Below are 21025 nucleotides of genomic sequence, written 5' to 3'. Positions count from 1 at the left end.
TGATCAATCGTTCTTTCACCAAAAAAGACTTTACAAATTTTAACGTAAACCGTGCAATGCAATGGAACTAACTCAGCAGCACTTTACAGCCATGAATCAAGACCGTAGGGCGACTAAACAAAACGGTAGCTGCCAACTAGACCATGAAGGTCTTAATCTCAGGGTTGTGGGTTCGAGCCCCATGTTACGCAAAAGATTCTTGCAATGCACGGGGTTGGACTAGATGACCCTCGTGGTCCCTTCCAACAATTCTATGATTCTATGAACTGATCAGGATGAAAACAGTGTGGCCAATGTACGTCTTTAAAAGCAAGGTGGTCAGCAGGGATCAAGAAGAAAAAAGTTCCACAAGAAAGTCAGGATCAAGCCGCCGCTGCCGCCCTGATCACATCTGCAGAGTGGGCTGCTGTTAACTAAGGCTGCAGAGGAGCAGAGGCCAGCCGAAAGAGTGGAGCTGGCCACCCAGCTCGGATCTCGAGCGCTGCAGGCCTGATGTGGAGCAAAGCAAATACAGAAGCTTCTGTGCATCTGAGCTGCTTTAGTCAAAGCCCCGAAAGCAACGTGCGGCAAACGAAACCACATCTTCTGAAGTCTACCTGCTTTTCATGTGAAACTGCTCTTTAAACTGCACTTGGTTGATTTTGTTTGTCGAGTCGAGAGCAGATGGCTGCCCACGCAGTTCCAAGAGTTCAGTTACAAAGTCAAGAAGCCTGCTGGTTTTTTCTAAAGAAAAGGGGTGGGGGGAGAGATCAAAGCAGACAATCTCAAGATTGCAGCAAGGCCTGGGTCGAAAACGCCCAGCTCCATGTAGGGTAGCCATGGGGAACCTCAGGCCTGGGAGTCAAATGTGGCCGCTCAAGCCTTTCTATCTGTTCCTTGGGACTCTCATACCACACCTCCCCCCCCCCAACGCTGCTCCAGGGTACATGTGCAGACAGACACCAGCAACATGCCCCAACATTATTGGCATTAAGAGGGGCAGTGATTTTATCAAGGGCGGGAACCAACAGGACGCTCAAAACTCCATCAATAAAGATGAGAACTCTGAATGCATAAAACTAGCGGGTGAAGTCCATGCTTGCACTTCTATTGCACTTTTCTAGTGTTAACACAACCCTCCCCATGCACTCTGCAGTTGAGGCACGGTGGGATTTGAGAGCCACTATGGTGTAGCGGTTGGACTAGGACCAGGGAAAGACACGGGTTCGAATCCCCACTCGAGCAAGAATCTTGGGCTGGTCACTGCCTTCTCTAAGCCTAGCCTACCCCACAGGGTTGTTGTGGGGGGTGGGTGGGTGGATAACCACGTCGTACACCACAACGCCTGGCTACAAAGTTTTGGTTTAGTCACAGGAATGCCCATTCCAGTTCTATGGAATTCAGGGGCCCCAGGCACAAATGATGGGCTGGATGCAAGTGGCAGATCCTGTGTGGTCCATCCCACATGGGCAGATGCTGCGGGGGTGTGTGTGGCCATTCCAGCAGGTAAGACACAGCTTTGCTGTCTGTGCCTGCCTGGGTTGGGAGACCAAACACCATGGAACTCCCTGCCTATTGATACCCAGCAGGCACCTTAAACTGTACTCTTTTCTGCGCCTGCTAAGAACCTTCTTGTTTAGACAACCCTGCCGAAATGCTCAGAAAGTTGATGCGAATTTTAACCTGTTGTAGTATTTTAACATTTCATATGTTTTAAAGTATGGTTGCAAATTCTTCCTGGTTTTATCGTTTTATCTTTCCCCACATTTCTGAAACAGACCACTTTTCTTTAAAAGTTCTCATGAAAATTCACCAGCATTTTATCACGAATCTCTTCTGGTGTACACATTGTTTTGCACATTTTTTGTCTAATACATATGGACATCTTTGTAGAGCAATTTTCTTTTATATAATGCATTTTGTATGCTATTTTCACAAATGTGTGTCTTTTGGGGCACAACTTTCCCACAATATTTGCACTTTTGTACACATTACTTGCCTGGAGAACTGTACTGGAGAATTGGGGGAAGTGGGATTTCTTAAGGATGCCCATTTTGGTTCTCCTATTCACACTTGAAAAGTGCAAACTAAACATGGGATGAATCAAATTTTCCCCCATCCCTAGTGCCAGATACTACAGTGGTACCTCGACTTACGAACGACTTGACAACCGAATTTTTCGACTTATGAGTGGGGCAAATGGCCGCGCGCTTACAAATTTCTCGACATCCGAACGGAAACCACGGCAGTTTTAGATAGGGTTTTTTCAACTTACAAATTTTTCCATTTCCAATGCATTCCTATGGGAAATCGTGTTTCCAATGGCGCTTTTTCGACTTACGAATTTTTCGACCTACAAAGGTGCCTTCGGAACGGATTAAATCCGTAAGTCGAGGCACCACTAATAAAAAGCCTTGGTGGAGCTGAAATAAACAGAGGAGTTGGCTTTGAGGCACTCAATTTATCAAATCTCCTATTAGTTTCCCCCCAATTAGTTTATTTTCTAGGCCTCCTGGTAACAAAGGGAAGCAGAGTGCAGCAGCTGAGGTTGAAAATCTATCTGCATCGATCAAATACAGGAAATCTATTGATATATTACACACACAAAGCCACCAATATTGTAACTCTAAGCTGCCTATCTCCAAGCGTGAAATTATTCCCTTAATGCTGGGCTGCAGAAATGCTTTGAGATTCCAATTTCAAACAAAACACAGATAAGGGGATAGTTTATACTGGGTCTCCCGTTAGGAGGAATTAGAAAGGAAACTCAGAAGAAGAAAACTTTGGCACACCTCTACCATAAACATCAATCTAAGGTGGGGTGACACCTCTCTCTCTCTCTCTCTCTCTCTCTCTCTCTCTCTCTCTCTCTCTCTCTCTCTCTCTCTCTCTCTCTCTCTCAGTGTAATACCCCTCCCCAACTCCTGCTGCTTTTAAACTCAACCAGGATGCTCGAGTTTGAACCAAAGAAGTAAGGGAAAGCTTTTGAGTCCTTTCTGCTGATTCCTCTCCCTCTCCAACATTTCCCACTTGAAATCACCTCCTGCAGCTGCCTTTTAATCCGGGTATCTTTTCCTCACTTGGGAAAAATAAGCTTAGAGTGGGGGCAATTTTTAGCTGAGAATTGTCAGGAGGGGTGCAATAATCTGCCTTTTCCAGGTCATTTTAGGTGTCAGCCTTCCCCAACCTGGTTCCCTCCAGGTGTTTTGGCCAATGGTCAGGCATTATGGGGATTATAATTTAAAACATTTTAGGGACAGGTAGGGCCCAGATTGGGAAAGATTGCTGTGTCCTCCTTTAACCCACCATGACAAACAGCAGTGCTCCGCAAAGGTATTTCTTCTGCTACCTAATATTTTTTCCATGGGGCGAGGGAGGGCCCTTTTGCATACAGAAGAGATGCTCTACCACTGAGACACAGCCCTAGAAACTGAGATATGAAAGCTAGGAACTAAATGGCACCTTAAACGTGGGCGTAACAACGGAATGTTTAATAAAAAAATCCTTCAGTAGCACCTTAAAGACCAACTAAGTTTTTATTTTGGTATGAGCTTTCGTGTGCATGCACACTTCTTCAGATACACTGAAATAGGAGTCCCCAGGTGCTTATGTAGAGAATGGAACGGAATGTTTAGACACATTTTTTTAATAACAAGAATACAAAGCTGAGAATGAATGAACTTCAGCTAAAATCTTATATACGTTTTTCACATGGTCTAGTCCTCATCTGAAGGCTGCAAAAAACAAAGCCATGCTTCGCCTGCCCGCCCCCCCTAATATCCTTAAGAGGGTCTCTTCTCCAGTCTTCAGAGAGTGGCTGGAAGTGAGGAGGCAGAAAAAGGTCCTCCTTTCCTTCCACTCTGCAGTTTTAAATTGCAATCAGGTGCAGTACTGAGCCCAGAGCTTAGAAACTGCTCCCGCCTCCCGCCAATGAAATTCCTTGTCGCAAAACACACCTAGAACAATGGGAGTTTCAAACGCTGCACGGCCTCTCCCTTAAGACAGGGGAAAGGGTTAAACAGCTCCCTGCTCTCTGCAACTCCTCTGCTCAAGTTAGCAGCTTTTGGTCGAAAGCAAAACTCTCTGGGGGAAGAAAACTCTCTGGGGGAAGATGTTCATGACTGCATGTCACACCTGGTTGCGGCCTGAGATAAACAGAGCAACAAAACAGTCAATGCCCCCCACCCACCCACCAATGCTCCTTCCACACCTGAAGAAAGATAAGCTTTTGTGTAGATTCTAGTCTCTTTTTTTCTGGGTGAATTTTTTTAAATTAAACTTTAAAATCTTTACAGGTAAATTCCAGCTTTTAAGCTTGTTATACATTTCTCTTTAAACTCCCCACCTTTCCTTCCATGCTGTTCTTCATCTCATGCCATCTACATACTGCATTCTAATAAGCATTCCACCAAAGACACATTCTTCTAATTCAAATATTATCATTTTTCTTCTGCTTCTCATGCTTCAGACCCTGTTTGCGAATTAACCTGATGATGTCCCCCCCCCCCCGGTATTCTTTTTCACACTGCTCCCTCTTTTGCACAACAGCCCATGCAGGGAAACCCGCTAAGTTCCTTCGCTGCCTGCCTTTCCTCTACTTATTTTACTAAGGTTTATAGCATAATTTTAATCATCTCTCTCTATCTCTATCTCTATCTCCCCCCCCCTCTCTCTCTCTCTGTGTGTGTGTGTGTGTGTGTGTGTGTATGGATCACCAGAATATGTTCCAAGTGATTTACCTGCACAGCTATTTGCAAGGTGGGAATGAATAAATGTCAGAACAAAAAAATTTGAGGGTTGGGTGGACTTCACATCAAGCCCCAACAATCCATTGTCAAGTGCTTACAGAGAAATGCAAACAGATTGCAGAGCATCTGCTTGGAATGCAGAAGGTCCTGGGTTCAATCCCTGGCATCTCCAGGTAAGGCTGGAACCCTGGAGAGTTGCCGCCATTCAGTGTAGGCAATACAGAGCCAGATGGAGCAGCAGCCTGATTCAGGAGAAGGCAGATTCCTAATGTTCTGCCTACAGCATGGGGGAGGTAAGTTCCCCACCCATGGCCTAACCTTTTTGCCAGCAAACATCTTTCTCTGGTACTGCAGGGGGTGGGGAGCCAGGTAGGACTCAGTTCTACTTCTTAGCATACCCTCCAACATTTCTCTGATGAAAATAGGGGAGTCCTGTTCCATAATAATAATAATAATAATAATAATAATTTTATTATTTATGCCCCACCCATTTGACTGGGTTGCCCCAGCCATCCTGGGCTGCTTCCAAGATATATAAAAACATAATAAAACATTACACATTAAACAACTTTCCTTTATAAGGCTGCCTTCAGATGTCTTCTAAAGGTTGTATCTCCTTGGCTCGGGAGTCGTCCTACCAAAGCCTCCAACATTTCTCTGATGAAAATAAGGACATCCTAAGGAAAAGTGGGACATTCTGGGATCAAATCAGAAACCTGGACAGCTTCTGTAAATCTGGGGCTGTCACTGAGAAATAGGAACACTTGGAGGGTCTGTTTTAGGAATATATCCTACGTCAAGCATCCTCAAACTGCGGCCCTCCAGATGTTTTGGCCTACAACTCCCAAGATCCCTAAGCTAAGAGGACCAGTGGTCAGGGATGATGGGAATTGTAGTCCAAAACCTCTGGAGGGCCGAAGTTTGGGGATGCCTGTCCTAAGTCCTGTTCATATTTAATAGAGGCCAACTGTTTGCCTTTGGAAAGGACCTCTTTTGGGCTGCATGGTTTGAACCTGCACTGATGCCTGGAGATGGATGAAGTTTGTAGAGGTGGGCAACCCAGGATGCTTGAGGAATACCAAGCCTAAAGCCTTGGTCCATCAGGACTTCTACCTTTCCATGCCTTGCCTGGATGACGGGGATTTCATCAGGAGCCTTTTGGAGGCAAAGACCTGTCACTATGTTTCCCCAGCTTGGCTGTTGCCTGCAGAACATCATCAGTCCTGAAACCCATTATGGGATTCTTTCAGAAGTGAATGGTGGGGAGGGAATAAACTGGATGATTTAACAGTCTGGTCCTCCTCCTTGGCTTCTAACATGGCTTCATCTACCAAGACAGAAGCCGCTCGAATGAGTGTCCTCACTAGGAGATCGTTTTTTGGTTTCTGTCATTTTTTGCTGCCAAAGTTTGAACTTTGCCTCAACTTTAAAATGCCCACAGTCTTCCAAAGGCACAGGAAGAATCAGATTTAGGCTTTAATGGGCTTGTTAACATGCTGGAGAGAAGAGGGGTCCCTTCTGCATGAATGGGGGTGGGGGGAGGAAATTCTCTCTTCCAATTCACAAAGTCCTCAATTCCCAGCCGTAGCTGCACATGCAACCGGTTTACTGCAGCTCCGCCATCTACAAATAGGTTAGGCAGCTCATGACTGCCGCGAGAAGTTAAAGTTTAAACGGAGAGGCCTGGCTTGGTCTGAAAGACAAAACAAGCTCCCTCAGGCTCAGCCGCCCCTTTCAAGGAACCCGTCTTCTGTGTCGGCTCATTTGAGTGCATCTGGGAGAGCTAGCATCACCTGGAGCAATCTAGGCCCAGGAATCCCTGTTAAAACGTCTCTTTGCTGGGAGCAATTCTACAAAGGAAGGCGTTGCCAGTTTGAAAAAGCCTTGATTCCCAGATCTCTATACAGCTGCTCCTCTGGCACCAGTGGGGAGTTTGCCATTTCATTGCTACCTAATGGTTTTCCGGTCCTCTAGTTTAGAACGTGGTCTGGATCATTACAAATAAGGAGCAATCCTTTAAGAACAACAGAACCACAGGTGGGGAATGTGGCCCCCAGAACCTCTTTCTCTGGTCATTGGATCTCTCCAGTGGGGCCACCCCCTCACAGGCCCTGCTTCATACCCTTGAGGTTTTTTTTTGGCCTGCCTAGAATGTGTCCTTGAACTCTGCCCATGCCTCTTGCCTGTCCTGATGCAGGATAGAGAGAGAGATGTGTGATTGCATGTGTAGAAACTAGCCTCCTGCATATAAAGGCAGCATCTACATCAGTTGCTCCACCCACTTTTGTCTGTGACCCCGCCCACTGCTGACATGTGGCCCTTGGAAGGTTGCCAAGAAGAGAATGTGGCCCTTGAGTTAAAAAATAACCACCCCCACCCTTGAACTAAGCCTGTAAGTTCTAAACTGACCCAGTGCCAACAAGAGCGATCCTGACTGCCCATTACTAAGCAGGGGGCTTGTTTCCTAAAGCCTGGCAGAACAGAAATGGTACCAAGCTGCTGGGCTCCCACTTGTCCCCCAAAGCAGGCCAGTGTCTGTGCCAAACAAGCCTCCTGGAAGAGTTCATTCCACAGGACAGAAAGGCTGGCAAAAGATGGTGCCTGGAATAGGACCTTACCAGAAGATTTCTACATACTGAGCAGTGTTAGAAACTCAGATAATCTAATTTGCAAATGGCACCTTGAACATAGGCTGCAGTTGCCACAATGGAATGTCTAGGCATTGTCCCCCCATGGGATATTATTATTATTATTATTATTATTATTATTATTATTATTATCCATTTCAATACAGCTTCATAGTTTAAAGACCAAATCTCAAAGTGGTTTACAACATGTTAAAACACCAAACAAAACAAGCCAGAATAAATCTAATTCAAACTTCAAGGGAAATATTTCAGATCCTTCTCTAAGTGACATTTTGCTTTCCCCAGACACCAACCTGACTTCCAGAGATCTCCATGTGGTTGCAATTGGACCCACGCCAGTCACAAAAGACACCTGGCACCTGGCTAATTTTGAACACTGGTATGGAGTGGGGTGGGAGGGGTGCAAACAGGAGGCCACACTCCCCGAGACCATTCTGAGCCATTCTGGTGGCCTTCCAGAGGTTATTGGGTTTCAGCTCCCTACATTCCTGGCCACTGGCCATACTTGTTGAGGTTGGTGGGAGTTGGGGTCCAGTAACATCTTGGGAGCCACAGGCTCCCCATACCTGAGTCAGTGTCTCCTCCAAGGAACCAGCATTCTGAAGAGGACTAGTAACTTTGCCGGCACACTTGTTGATGTGAGTTGTATCTGGAGAAGGACCAAAGTCCCAGGATGCTCCAAAATGACTCCCACATCTGTGGGACGGGGCACTAGGAGCCCTCCTCCAGAGGATGTTGGGCTCTGGTTCTCATCAGCCCTGACCCACAGGGCCAGAGGCCAAGGGAAGGTGAGAGCTGTAGTCCAGCAACCTTGGAGGGCTACAGGTTGCTCAACCCTGATGCAAAGAGACAACTCCTGCCGAGAGAGATTCGTGCTCCATACGCACTAGTCTGTGCTAGTGCGCTATCCCTGAACTCATTAATCAAATTGTAAGCCCTAAAGCCATGCTCACCTGGCGTGGCTCCTGGTCTCATGATGTTGCTTGAAGAATCCCTAGGAAAGGATGGATGCTTCCATGTGCACCATAAGGACTGCCTACAATATGGATTGTTCCCAGTATGGGATCTCATCCCTGGATGTGTAGAAGCTAAGCAGAGTCTGAAGCCTGGGATACAGGAGTAGCATGGGGACTGGGAGCATGAACACAGTTGAACTGCAGGGCAGCCCCTGTGTAGGCTGTCCACAATACGTTATTTGCATTTTGTTCTTTTCTATTGTATTATTATTAACATTTGTATCTCACCTTTCCTTCAAGAAGCTCAGGGTGGCTTATAGAGTCCTGTTCCTTCCCATTTTATCCTCACAGAAACCCTGCAAAGTAGGGCTTTTTGGCTGAATGGGGATTTGAGCTTCATGGCTGAATGGGGATTTGAATCCTGGTCTCTCAGGTCCAATGCTCTAACCACTGCACCACACTGCTTCTTATTAAGTTTGTGCCTCACCCTTTCAACCAAGGCTTATTGCAAACAGCGAGGATTGAACCATGGAGAGGGAGCCAGTCATAAAGTCAAGAGTGATTCAGATCAGCAAATGGCCCCTTGAAAACAAGAGTAAAAGAGTCAGTCTCAAAGGTGTAGAAATAAAAAGAAATGCTTTTATTGAAAGAAAGAAGTTTGCATACCAGCTCAGCACAACTCATGACCCCTCGAGAGAAATGCAGTTTCTAAATCACATATCAGGGTGGACTGGTGCTCGGAAATCTCTCCCCATTTTTGTATTCACAGGTGGGTAGAAAAAAATAAGAGGTTTATTGAGCCTTGGCTGTGCCAACATACACACAGATGGTTTGCCTTCAGCTTTGTGGGTGGGGCTACCATATGCAGATGAGCTTGCTTAGACATGGATTTCCATTGTACCAGAGCCACAACTAAGAAGACCCTGCTATGCCCCTGACCGGTGACCATAGTAACAGATTTAAAGGTAAAGGTAAAGGGCCCCTGACCATCAGGTCCAGTCGTGTCCGACTCTGGGGTTGCGGCGCTCATCTTGCTCTATAGGCCGAGGGAGCCGGCGTTTGTCCGCAGACAGCTTCCGGGTCATGTGGCCAGCATGACAAAGCTGCTTCTGGCGAACCAGAGCAGTGCACGGAAACGCCATTTACCTTCCCGCCGGAGTGGTCCCTATTTATCTACTTGCACTTTGATGTGCTTTCGAACTGCTAGGTGGGCAGGAGCTGGGACCGAGCAACAGGAGCTCACCCCGTTGCAGGGATTCAAACCGCCGACCTTCTGATCAGCAAGCTCTAGACTCTGTGGTTTAACCCACAGCGCCACCTGGGTCCCAGTAACAGATTTAACCACACCTAAAAGGTACTTTCCTGAGAGTACTTGCCTGGAGAGAGCTGCCATTCCCTGAAATATGCTGTACAAAATCATAAGGAACACAGGAAACTTTCTTAAACGTTCAGGCAATGCGAGCGGCTATTGACACAGATTCATACATTTCCATATGAATAAGTACCAAACTCTCATAAAATTGTAAAGGTGGATGGAACACCATCTAGTCCAACCCCCTGCAATGCAAGAGCCCGATTTTAAACTGAGCAAGACCACATTGAGGATTTAGTTGCATTCTGCTCCACGGTTTTAGACCAAAATGGACCTCTGGTGTGACGAGAACACAAGCAAGGTCCTGCTTGGTCAGAGCAAAGGTCCACCTAGACTGCCATCCCCACTTCCACCAGCCAGGTGCCCATGGGGAAGCCCACAAGCAGCAGCTGAGGGCAGTGGGCCACCCCTGCTGTTGCTTCACTACCGTTTCAATTGAAATAGGTGCATCTGAACACACAACTATCATCACTAATAGCCGCTGGTAGACTTGTCCTCTGTGAATCTGGCAAATCCTCTTTTAACCAGGAGCCATCACCAGCTTGATGTAATTCAGGCCTTTGAACAGCCTCTTGCTTGATCACCTATGGTGAGTAGGACTCCTCTCCAGGTGAACAGGAAGCTTTTGAAACTGAAATAATGTTGTGGGGAGGGTTCTCTCTCCCCTGCTACATCTTTCTCAGGAGGCTGCTGTGCCATAAATGACGAACACAGATAAGTACAGGGAAGCAAAGTAGTGGGAAAGCAAGCTAGCCACAATTATTGTGGACTAGCAGCTTTTGTTTAGAAGATTTGGTTTAATAGTTGCTTAGCACTGATGCGGTGCTTTAGCGTTCTCAAAGCCCTTCACACACATTGTCTCAGTTATCCTCCCCAAGGATGATACATTATCTCAGTTATCCTTACGACAACCCTGAAAGGTAGGGCTGGGACTGAGAGGAGAGAGCGCCTAGTAAGTTTAAGGCAGGATTTGAACGGAGGTCTTCATGTCGTCATTCAGTTGTTCAGCTCAACACACCCAATACCCTGGTAACTCACCCAAGGCATTATAGTGTGGATGAAAAGCATTCAGAAATTTGGGTAGTGAGGATTCTGCTTTGACAAAATCTGGAGTCACTGATCCTTCTTCATGAATGGAAAATTCTGCTATTCCCCATTCAGAAATGAAGCAAAAACAAACCAACAAACCAACAAACAAAACGAAAACACCCTCTTACAATGAAAGATGATACTTTTTCCTTTCTTTCTTTTAGGCAGTGTGACCTTTTTGCAAACTGATAGGATGAATTTCTATACATAAGTTTAGGATTCAGCAGGCTGGGCTGGATTTTGGTTGCCAGCTGTCACCTTCCCGTTCACCAGGTGTTTCCACCAGCCGAAACCTGGGCCTGCTTTTCCCAGAAACTCAGGAACAAGGCTCAGAAATGGTTGGGGGAAAGCAAGAAGTTTAACATCCGTAAATACAGATGCCAGGAGTGTACAGATGTGGAGGGTTAGCCAAGAGGAGGGTCCAGCTGTGGGTGATCATCAGACTGAGCTTAACCCTTTCCCCACGTTGCAGATACAGTTTTGCTACCCGCGCAAAAGAGCATCTCGGCCACATATAAGAACCCAGCGGCTGCATTGTTAGACTCTAGAGCAGGCTGTCGAGTCATACCAGGTTACTTAGCAAGCCTTTGCATTTTGCATCCAAGACTGGGCCTAAGTGTTAACCGCAAACAAGAAGAGCTAAAATTATTGATGGTCACACAGTAACTTAGCAACTAGGGCTGAAACCATCTCTCCAGATAACATCGGACGCTCCTTCCCCTGTCCTTCCATCAGACAATTTCCCCAGCATCTCTTGTAGCACAGATCGCATCAACCTGCTGTCCTCCAGGTGCTGCTGAACTACAATTCTCACCATGGCTGTAGGACACAAGAGCTGATAGGATGTTGGTTGTGCTGACCCCTGGGGCTGATGACGGGATTTGTAGTCCAGCAGCAACTGCAGGGCTCCAGGTTGGCAGAGGATGGTTTAACATAGTGATATATAAGTCACTGAGATGTCACTAGAATTTAAAATACAGCATTTTGTTTAAAAAATGGGTTTGGAGGATGCAGAACTGATGTTAGCAGATTATCAAAAGGCAAAACCATCCAAATCAAGGTGGTTTTCGTCTGTTTTTTGGTAATCTACAACTGATGAATTTATAAAACCAAAGGAACGAAACTCTAAATTTCTAGATGGGGGAAAATGTGTTTGTGTGTGTTTAAGGGTATTATTTTTTAAAAAGAGTATTTTTTAAAAAAAAGAAGTCACAAAAGGGACCACCATTTTATTTTCTCTCATCAAGAGATTATGGGTTGTTTTTGTCTTTGGCGTCCATATATTTATGGATTACATTCCAACCCTGCTTCAGGCCACGGTCCTAAGTGCACTTTACCTGGGAGTACTGGTAAGTCCTATGGAACTCAGTGGGACTTATGTTTGAGCAGGCTTGCACAGGCTTGCACTGTCAGTGCGATTCCTGTGTAAAGAGGGGTTTGAACCTAGGTTAGCCCCATCTGAGTTTTACGCCCTGTCAATTTGCACTGCCCTTTTCCTCCAGCAGAACCCCCAGAAGGATGAGTTAAAAGAAAGCAGCATTTTAAAAATAATAAGAAGAAGAAAAATCAACCCTCTCCAAAACCTGGATTCTTAATTTAAAGAGCTAGGAGAATGAAAGAAAGCCTTCCCTCTGATATGGGATTAGAATGCCTTATTTTTGCCCACTTTCCCCTAACGTCCACCCCCCCCCTTGCCATCTCCAGCTGATCATACAAGGGAGGTAGGAGAATGTGCTACTTTCAGCAAATCTCACTTGTAAAAATGGTGTGTGATTCGTGCGCTGGTGGGAAGGGAAGGGACATTTCAGCCCACACAGGCGCTCCGAGCCAGACCTATTAGCTCTCCTGGAGTACAGTACAGCCGCGCTCAAAACACATACAGAGAGAGAGGGAGGGAAAGGCGGAAGAGAGAGAAAAAGACAGAGGGAGGAGGGAGAGATAGGAGAAGAGTCAATTACACCCAAAGGGAGGAAAAAACGCTTCCCTGGAGCTTCCAGGCAAGGGCTCCCGGACTGTGGTCCAACTGTCAGGAAGATGCTCCTGCCATACCCCTATAAACAGCCGGAAAGTCGGCCAGACCTCTCTCTCGGCTTGAGATGGGATGCCAAACCACTCGCTTACACCATACAGCGTCCCCACGAATCCACACAACTACCGGACTCCAATTCAGGGGGAGAAAAAGAAACACCGGGAGATGGGACCCCGGGCATAAACCAGACGGTCTAGGGGTGGAAGAAAGCCGGTGGGATCGGAGAGGAAGGGGTGGGGGTGTCCCAGAAGAGGCGTCGCCAAAGACCGTGGAAACAGGATAGCCCACCCCAGGAAGGCGCAGTTACCGAGGAGCGAAACTGAGCGCAGCCGTCGCCCGCCCGGGGACCCTTCGTCCCTGACCTGGGGACAGCGGGGCCGGCCAGGCGCGTCCCGGCCAGTAGCCCCGCGCGTCGTCGGGGCACGCGAAGGACCGAGAACGCGGCGCAGCGGCCCACTTACCCGGCGAAGGGAACATCTCGGCGTCGACCTTCTCGGTCTTGATGATGGTCAGGGTGGGCTTGAGGTCCACGGCCGCCTTCATGGTCCACGAGGGGGAGGGGGACCTTCTGGGTCGGATCCTTCGGCCCCTCTGGCCGGGAAAGCGGCCCGCGCCCCCGAAGTTGGAGACTCCGAGCTGCGCCCTCCGAGTTTGCCGCCGTGCGCTCCGCGCCCGCTTCTCCGCCTGCGGGGCAGCCCGACGGGCTCCGACCGTAGCGCGCTCGCTTGCTCGCTCTGGCGCTGCCTTCCGCCTTCCCGTGCCTCGTCTCCGGGGCGTTCCTGCTCCGGCCAGCCCCGCCGCTGCCTCCTGCCTGCCCGTGGGTTTCTCTCCCAGCCCAGGAGCGGCTGTAGGCGCGGAGCTCTCTGGGCTGCCGCCGACGGGAGGAGGGAGCAGGGGCCGGGCTCCGCTCCGTGACAGCGGCCGGGGTGGGACCCGCCTGCCTCCGCCCCTTCGCCGCCGCCCAGACCCTCCGCGAAGCGCCTTTGCCTCTGGACCGCGCTCTGGAAAGGGGCTCCCCCCCTCTCCCCTTTACTCCGCATTAGTTAATCCGGAGTAAGGCTCCCCTCAGGACCAGAGCTGTAATCAGGCACTGAAAGAGGAAGGCGGGAAGGCGGATGGGACTTCACGCTTTACTTAGTCCCTTGGGAGCAAAAGAAAAGGGTCTTGCTTTCTTCTTCATCATCAAAGAGTCATGGGATTGTAGATTGGGGGGGGCTCAAGGGTCATCTAGTCCAACTCCTGCAATGCAGAAATCACAGCTAAAGGATCCCCGACAGGTGGCCATCCTGCCTCTGCTTAAAACCTTCCCGTAAAGGAGAGTCCACCACATTCCGAGGAAATTCATCATCATTGGCATCGCCAAACCACTTAATATGCCAAATCCCTAAGCAGTTTATATAACACACAGTAAGATAAGGGAAAGGAAAAGCTCTATGTGACATTTAGAACCAAAAACACAAAGAAATACATCAGTAAAAGCAGAGGCGCCATCAATAAAATATTAAGTTAAATATCAATAACAATAAAGCAGTGTGATGGATCTCATGAACCCAGGACTGCTTGCTTAAGTAGAGGGGTCTTTAGGAAGCCCTTCATGCAGCTTGAACAGCACATGAGCCCCTGTTTTTTTATGAATACCACACGGTCTATAAAGAGGAAAAGAACTCAGCCTCAGCCTCTTCATAAAGTGGGAGGTGGTGTTTCTGCAGGGGATGAGTTTCCTCTCTCTCTCTTGCACACACATAACTGATTTTTTTAAATAAAAAAGTCTTACTAGTTTAATACAACACAGAGAGACACATACATACAGTGGTGCCATCGAAGTAGGAATTTGGGGCAGGTTGCTGGGAACTGTATCTCTGTTAGGGGGAAACTACAGTTCCCTAGGATTGTCTGGAGGGGAAAAGAGTGTTTTCAGTCCTTGGGGGTTTAAGGCAGGCCCCCTTAATGCCCCCTTTTCATGATTTCCTTTGCCACTAGGGTGACCAGCAATGCTACGGAAGGACGATTCTCCCTCTCTATCCATTAATCATGATGAATCACAATAACTCACATTTACAGAGTGTCCAAAGCTCTTCCCATCCATTATAGCTGTACAGTTTGATACATTTTTATGGACTGAGTGTGACTTGAGAGGGCATGCATTTGATTGTGAGGACAGAGCAAGAGGTCAGGTATTACAGATCTTACACATCTACTTTCCTAGGGATGGGAGGGGGATGCTACCTAGAATCATAGAATCATAGAGTTGGAAGAGACCACAAGGGCCATCCAGTCCAAACCCCTGACAAGCAGGAAACACCATCACAGCATTTCTGACATATGGCCGTCAAGCCTCCGCTTAAAAACCTCCAAAGAAGGAGACTCCGCCACACTCCTTGGCAGCAAATTCCACTGCCGAACAGCTCTTACTGTCAGGAAGTTCTTCCTAATGTTTAGGTGGAATCTTCTTTCTTGTAGTTTGAATCCATTGCTCCGTGTCTGCTTCTCTGGAGCAGCAGAAAAGAACATTTCTCCCTCTTCTATATGACATCCTTTTATATATTTTAGCATGGCTATCATATCACCCCTTAACCTTCTCTTCTCCAGGCTTAACATACCCAGCTCCCTAAGCCGTACCTCATAAGGCATCGTTTCCAGGCCTCTGACCATTTTGGTTGCCCTCCTCTGGACACGTTCCAGCTTGTCAGTATCCTGAACTGGACACTGTACTCCAGGTGAGGTCTGACCAGAGCAGAATACAGTGGTACTATTACTTCCCTTGATCTAGATGCTATACTCCTATTGATGCAACCCAGAATTGCATTGGCTTTTTTAGCTGCTGCAATAACTGGAGGAGGGATGAGGGAACCTGGGAGGCCCCCTCCAGATGTTGCTGGACTACAACTCCCATCACTCCCAGCCAGCATAGCCAATGGTCAAGGCTGATGGGAGGAGTTGGAGCCCAGCCATACATGAGTGGACACAGGCTCCACAGTCCCGCATTACAGAATGTGAAAGGAAATTTGACTGGCTGAGAGAGCAAGTGGCGCAATGCAGGGGTGGGAGACCTTTGCACATGCTCTGCTTATCAATATCCAGCTTAATAGACTAGGGTGCCCAGAACTGGACCCAGGTTCAAATTAGTTCTCCGGAGTGGGTGTGGATTGGAAGGATGCTGCTGAGCAAGTTAATATGGTTTGGTGTCTGATGCTGCCCTTCTTTTGTGACCATCTTATTCTGAGTCACAACCTTGAAAAAGCTCCCAAACTCTCCCAAGAAAAAGCCCAAACTCTCCCACACTTGTAACAGAGGATGAAAGACATTTTGAATATGGGCAATATGGAGAATCTTGCTTACAGAAGATGGGTTGCCATGGAGAAGTCCAGTTCCACGGGGCAAACATCTCGGGGTGTATACTACCAAATTAGCTCCTGGGTGCAGGAACATGAAAAGAGTCCTGCTGGATCAAACCAAAGGTCCATCCATTCCTGCATCTTTCCTTCAGTGGCCAACCAGATGCCGCTGGGAGACATCCCCCTCCCCAAGCAGGGCTTGAAGGAAACAGCCCACTCTGGATGAACCAGAGTGGATGGGGTACAAATAATAAAAATGTTGTTGTTGTTGTTGTTGTTGTTGTTGTTGTTGTTGTTGTTGTTGTTGTTGTTGTTGTTGTTGTTGTTGTTGTAGTATACCCAGAGCCAGATTGCCCTTGATCCTGGAGGTAGCAAGCAGCCATGGATAGCTTTATCCTCCAACAATTTGTCTAACAATTTAGAGCCTTCTAAGTTTGGTGGGTTTTCCCAGTAGTGATGTATGGAAGTGAGAGCTGGACCATAAAGAAGGCTGATCGCCGAAGAATTGATGCCTTTGAATTATGGTGCTGGAGGAGACTCTTGAGAGTCCCATGGACTGCAAGAAGATCAAACCTCTCCATTCTGAAGGAAATCAGCCCTGAGTGCTCACTGGAAGGACAGATCGTGAAGCTGAGGCTCCAATACTTTGGCCACCTCATGAGAAGAGAAGAATCCTTGGGAAAGACCCTGATGTTGGGAAAGATTGAGGGCACTAGGAGAAGGGGACGACAGAGGACGAGATGGTTGGACAGTGTTCTGGAAGCTACGAACATGAGTTTGACCAAACTGCGGGAGGCAGTGGAAGACAGGAGTGCCTGGCGTGCTCTGGTCCATGGGGTCACGAAGAGTCGGACACGACTAAACGACTAAACAACAACAACAAGTTTGGTGGGCATCCAAACCTGAATTCCATAGTTCAACTCTGCCCTGTGCGAAGGAATTAGCGGTAACTGCCTACCCCTCAGCATCACCAGATGAAGTGCTAACACTTTTTCTCCATCTCCATCATTCTGTAAACCTTGACCATTCCTCTTCACCTTTCCCTCCCCAGCTAAAAAGCCTCAAACACTGTCACCTTTCCTTGTAAAGGAGCTTTCCAGCTCTTCGATACCTTTTTTTTTTTTTGGACATGTGACGATCAAAACTGTACATTGGTGGCATTTTACACATACAAGGCCGCAACCCCCCTGCCTGTAATACTTTCAGTTTAGTTAAAATGTAGTTAAAATGTTGAAGGTGGAAGAGGTTTTGTTTTGTACATGAAAAGGCGGACACCGCTATTTTCTGTTTGTACAACCTCTTTGTTTTATATTCACAGGGTTGGTTTTTTAAAAAGAAGAAGAAGAAGAAAGAACAGAGGAGGGCTTTTAGTAACAACAAATGTGTTTTCTGAAAACAAGGTGACATTGATGAGACACAGCCTGGAGGAATCCACAGTGGGTCCACCTTTCAGAAAATTAAGCATGTGTGAAGTTGCAATCAGTGAGAAGTAAAAAAAAAAGGGGGGGGGACTAAGACCCAAAAGTGCTGACTGCTTATTTCCCCCACCAATTTCACCTGAAACCAAGGATCCTTCCTTTGCAAGGCGGGGTTGGAACCTCTCCTGCCACAAAATATGCTGAGATCTCTATCACTCCAGGAGCTCTCGAACCTAAATGAAGGTCTGGGGGGGAAGGGCGTCTTGGTTTGCACATAAAGTATTTTATTGCAACTTCTGTAGCAAAAACACCCGACCACAAACGGCAGAGCACAGATAGGCGTGTATGACTCACAAAAGTCCATTTACCGGTATATACATATACATATATATATCTATAAGGTTTTTTTATTACAAAAAGAAGAATACAAACGTCATTAGCAACCTGCTTCTTGTGGTTCTTTCTGTGAGAAAACCCAACAGTCTTAGTTGCGTGCTGAGTGACTGCAATGTATTTCTTGAGATGTGCTTGGTTCACACACAGACACATCCATACTGACTTGCTGCATCAAGTGGTGAGTCACTCATGTGAACAAGTCAACCCAGATATAGCAGGCAGCCTTTTTGTATTGCCCGTTGCCAGCTAAAATGCTGGGCTTTTCGATGGATCGGTTTATATGCTCAGCTGCAGGGATCAAATGCATAACGTTGGTTTGCAGAGAAATAGTGGGGTTTACCAAACCTGGGTCTCCATCCATTTTGGGGGTTTTTTTGGACTACAACTCCCATCATCCCTAGCTAGCAAGACCAGTAGTAAGGGGTGATGGGAGTTGTAGTCCAAAAACACCAGGTGGAGAACTAAGGTTGGGAAGCACTGCGGTGCATATGTGTGATGTGCAGGAAAGGTGTTACGTCTTCTCCAGACCCCAATCCAAATTTCATGATCATCCACCATCGTTGTGTGAAATCCTACAGCCCAGAAGGTATCAAATGTATATAAGGGGACAGAAACCCCCAAATGTCACAGAACCTCCCCATGTTTTCATCATGGGTCATGTGGGGAATGAGTGAGCACTATCTTTCAAGAATGCTTGCTGCAAAGGGAGGTGGGGACCTTACCCAGCCTGGGGCTGCAGTTTCTTGTGGGTCAGCCTGCTGGGGCTCATGCTTCTGGAATGAGAAGTGCTGTGTCCTGTTATGTCGATCATTACTATCAAATCTTCCAGCAAAAGGTACATGGATTTCCCTTGGGGACTGCTCCTTTCTCCTGGAAGTCCCTATACCTTCTCAATCATTTGCTTCCAGAACTACTAAGTGTGGCTGTATTTGCCTTACTATGTGGTACATTGGTTGCTAGGCATGCAAATAGGTCTGACATGTGGGTGGGGATTGGTCTAATATTGGTTAATGATACAAAGGCTCTGGCAGTTCCCTGTGGCAGGAGAAAGCAGTCCTATTCTGCTCTATAGGGACATTTAGGGGGCTGCCCCCAGCTGAAAGGTTTCAGTTTTTCCACGTCTCTTTTGCCATATATTTTTATATATGCAGTAATAAAACATCAGGGGAAGAAAGTAAGCAGAGGAACTCATGAATGAGTGGAACATCACGACAGGAGAAGATTCGCTGCAAGTCCATCTTGAGATGAATCATTGCAAAGGGAGGGAATTTGGGCAAGGTTGCCAACTGCCTTAACCAGGCCCTGCTCCCATGATTCTAATGGCAGCTCAAACTGCAGGCCTGCCTCCTTGCCGTGACAAACATCACCTCCTGTTTCCTGTAGACTGAACTTGATGGCTGAGGTGCTCCAGAGAACGGCAGGGCAGCGTCATCACAAGCACAGACGCACCCCCCCAAGTCAGTTGGCAACCCTAGCCATGCAAGAAAGAGTTTGAAATCAAGCATAAAAGAAGCAGCTGGCTTTGGAAACGACTCATTGCAGGCTCAGATGGAGAGAGAGAGAGATGATGCAATTTTCACAAGCCCATAATCTCTTCTTTTTTCTGCATTGCATTGGAATGTTGTAACTTCCAGAGGCACGGAGGAGCAAAAGCACATACCCCCACCCCGCAGGGTAATTCACAAGTGGGGGGGGGGAAGAGGCCTCGCAGGATGGCTATGGATGAGGAAAAGAGGCAGGGCCTGGTTCACATAGCACCTGCAGCCTCGATGCTGGGAGGACAAGGCCGTTCAAATGCATCTGTGGTCCCCAGAGTGTGAAAGCGGGTCTGACTGTTCCTCGGTTTCCTTTCCGCAGCATTCGTCAGCATCACTCCCTCCCCACCAAAAAAAAAGGGGGAGAAGTTCCCACGGAAGTGATGGCCAGTAAATCCCAGACGCCAAGCCTGAAGGGAGAGCGCGAGAAGGCGGAGTGGCAGGAAGGAGCAAAGATCAGCACGGAGAAGGCCAAATCCCACATTTTTCTCGGTTGGGAAAGCTGCCTCGAACTCTTGCTTGGCTTTGTTTTGGCAAAATGACACCTCTCCATCCATTGGCTGAGAGCCTGCACACCTGAGCGGAACAGAGACGTGAAGGATTCCTCCAAGGGACCCAGTTATTGAGTTTCCACCTTGGTTTGCTTGCAGAAAAGTCTTTTCGTAATAGTTAATCGCCTCTGAATTTAAAATGTTGTGTGGTTCCCCCCCCCGTACGTAGATATACTTTTTCTAAAGTACTTTGATATCTTGTATGCTATAGTGGCATGTAAGTATTTTTTTTAAATAGATAAGTGACTATGAAATCCTCGAGAGCTGTCAGTGTAGGCAGATGGACCCATGATGTGACTGGGTGCAAGGCATCTTCCTGCATCCATCCATTAAGGACCATTAAGAGTGCTGCCTTCTGACTTGGGAAGCCTGCCTCCTGGCCCATCTGCTCTCCTGGCGAAGCGAAGCGGCCCTCCTCCCTCTACACGTGTTTGGGTTTGTTGGGGTGGTTTTCTTGGATGGAGATCCTGGCTGCCCAACAATGCGGCTCTTGTTTTTCCTCTTGTTACGCTGCAAAGCGGCCCTGAATAGATCCATCAAAAATTATAAGCAGGGGCAGCCCCCTGAGGCTCTGAAAGATCACAGACCGCATGCAGGGCCTGAACAAAGACCCCGCTCTTTCCGAACAATTAGCCCGGCTAAAAGGACATCTATCTCCTTCCATTAGGGCCACCACGTGCCTCCAAGTCATTGCATTGTGCGGCTAATTAAATAACATGCCTCTCTCCCCATGCCAGTCTCCTGATTAGCTTTCCTTGGTCAGCCAGACACAGCCACGCCAGGCTCAGTGGAAGCAGCAGTATTGGTGATGCTCTGCTTGTGTCGAAAGTTATTTTCGTATTTCGAAACTCATTGTTGGACATCTGCTGAGTGATGATCTCCGATACTTTGGTGTGTGCTTTTATTGCTACAAGGGAATTTAAATTTCCCCATCAGGACTCAGCTCATTCACAGCCTCTGATAAATCCA

At 47.5% G+C, this 21025-nt stretch overlaps 1 protein-coding gene across 3 annotated transcripts in view; it reads right to left on the bottom strand.

The window, feature by feature from the left end:
• The window catches only part of ETS1 (ETS proto-oncogene 1, transcription factor), a 112738-nt gene that overhangs the window by 52406 nt on the left and 39307 nt on the right, over positions 1-21025 (bottom strand). Inside the window, exon 1 of one of the 3 annotated variants that reach the window (XM_035138942.3) lies at positions 13283-14151. The exons of the other annotated variants lie outside the window; for them this stretch is intronic. Coding sequence (XP_034994833.1) covers positions 13283-13364 — 82 coding nt within the window. The 5' untranslated portion in view covers positions 13365-14151. Of the gene's footprint in view, positions 1-13282; positions 14152-21025 lie in introns of those variants that run through there. 3 annotated transcript variants of the gene reach the window in all.

Source organism: Zootoca vivipara, chromosome 14 (assembly GCF_965207765.1).
Source record: "Zootoca vivipara chromosome 14, rZooViv2.hap1.1, whole genome shotgun sequence".
Classification (NCBI taxonomy): domain Eukaryota; kingdom Metazoa; phylum Chordata; class Lepidosauria; order Squamata; family Lacertidae; genus Zootoca; species Zootoca vivipara.
The sequence above is the reverse complement of the archived record's forward strand: the minus strand, read 5'-3'. Positions and strand labels throughout refer to the sequence as shown.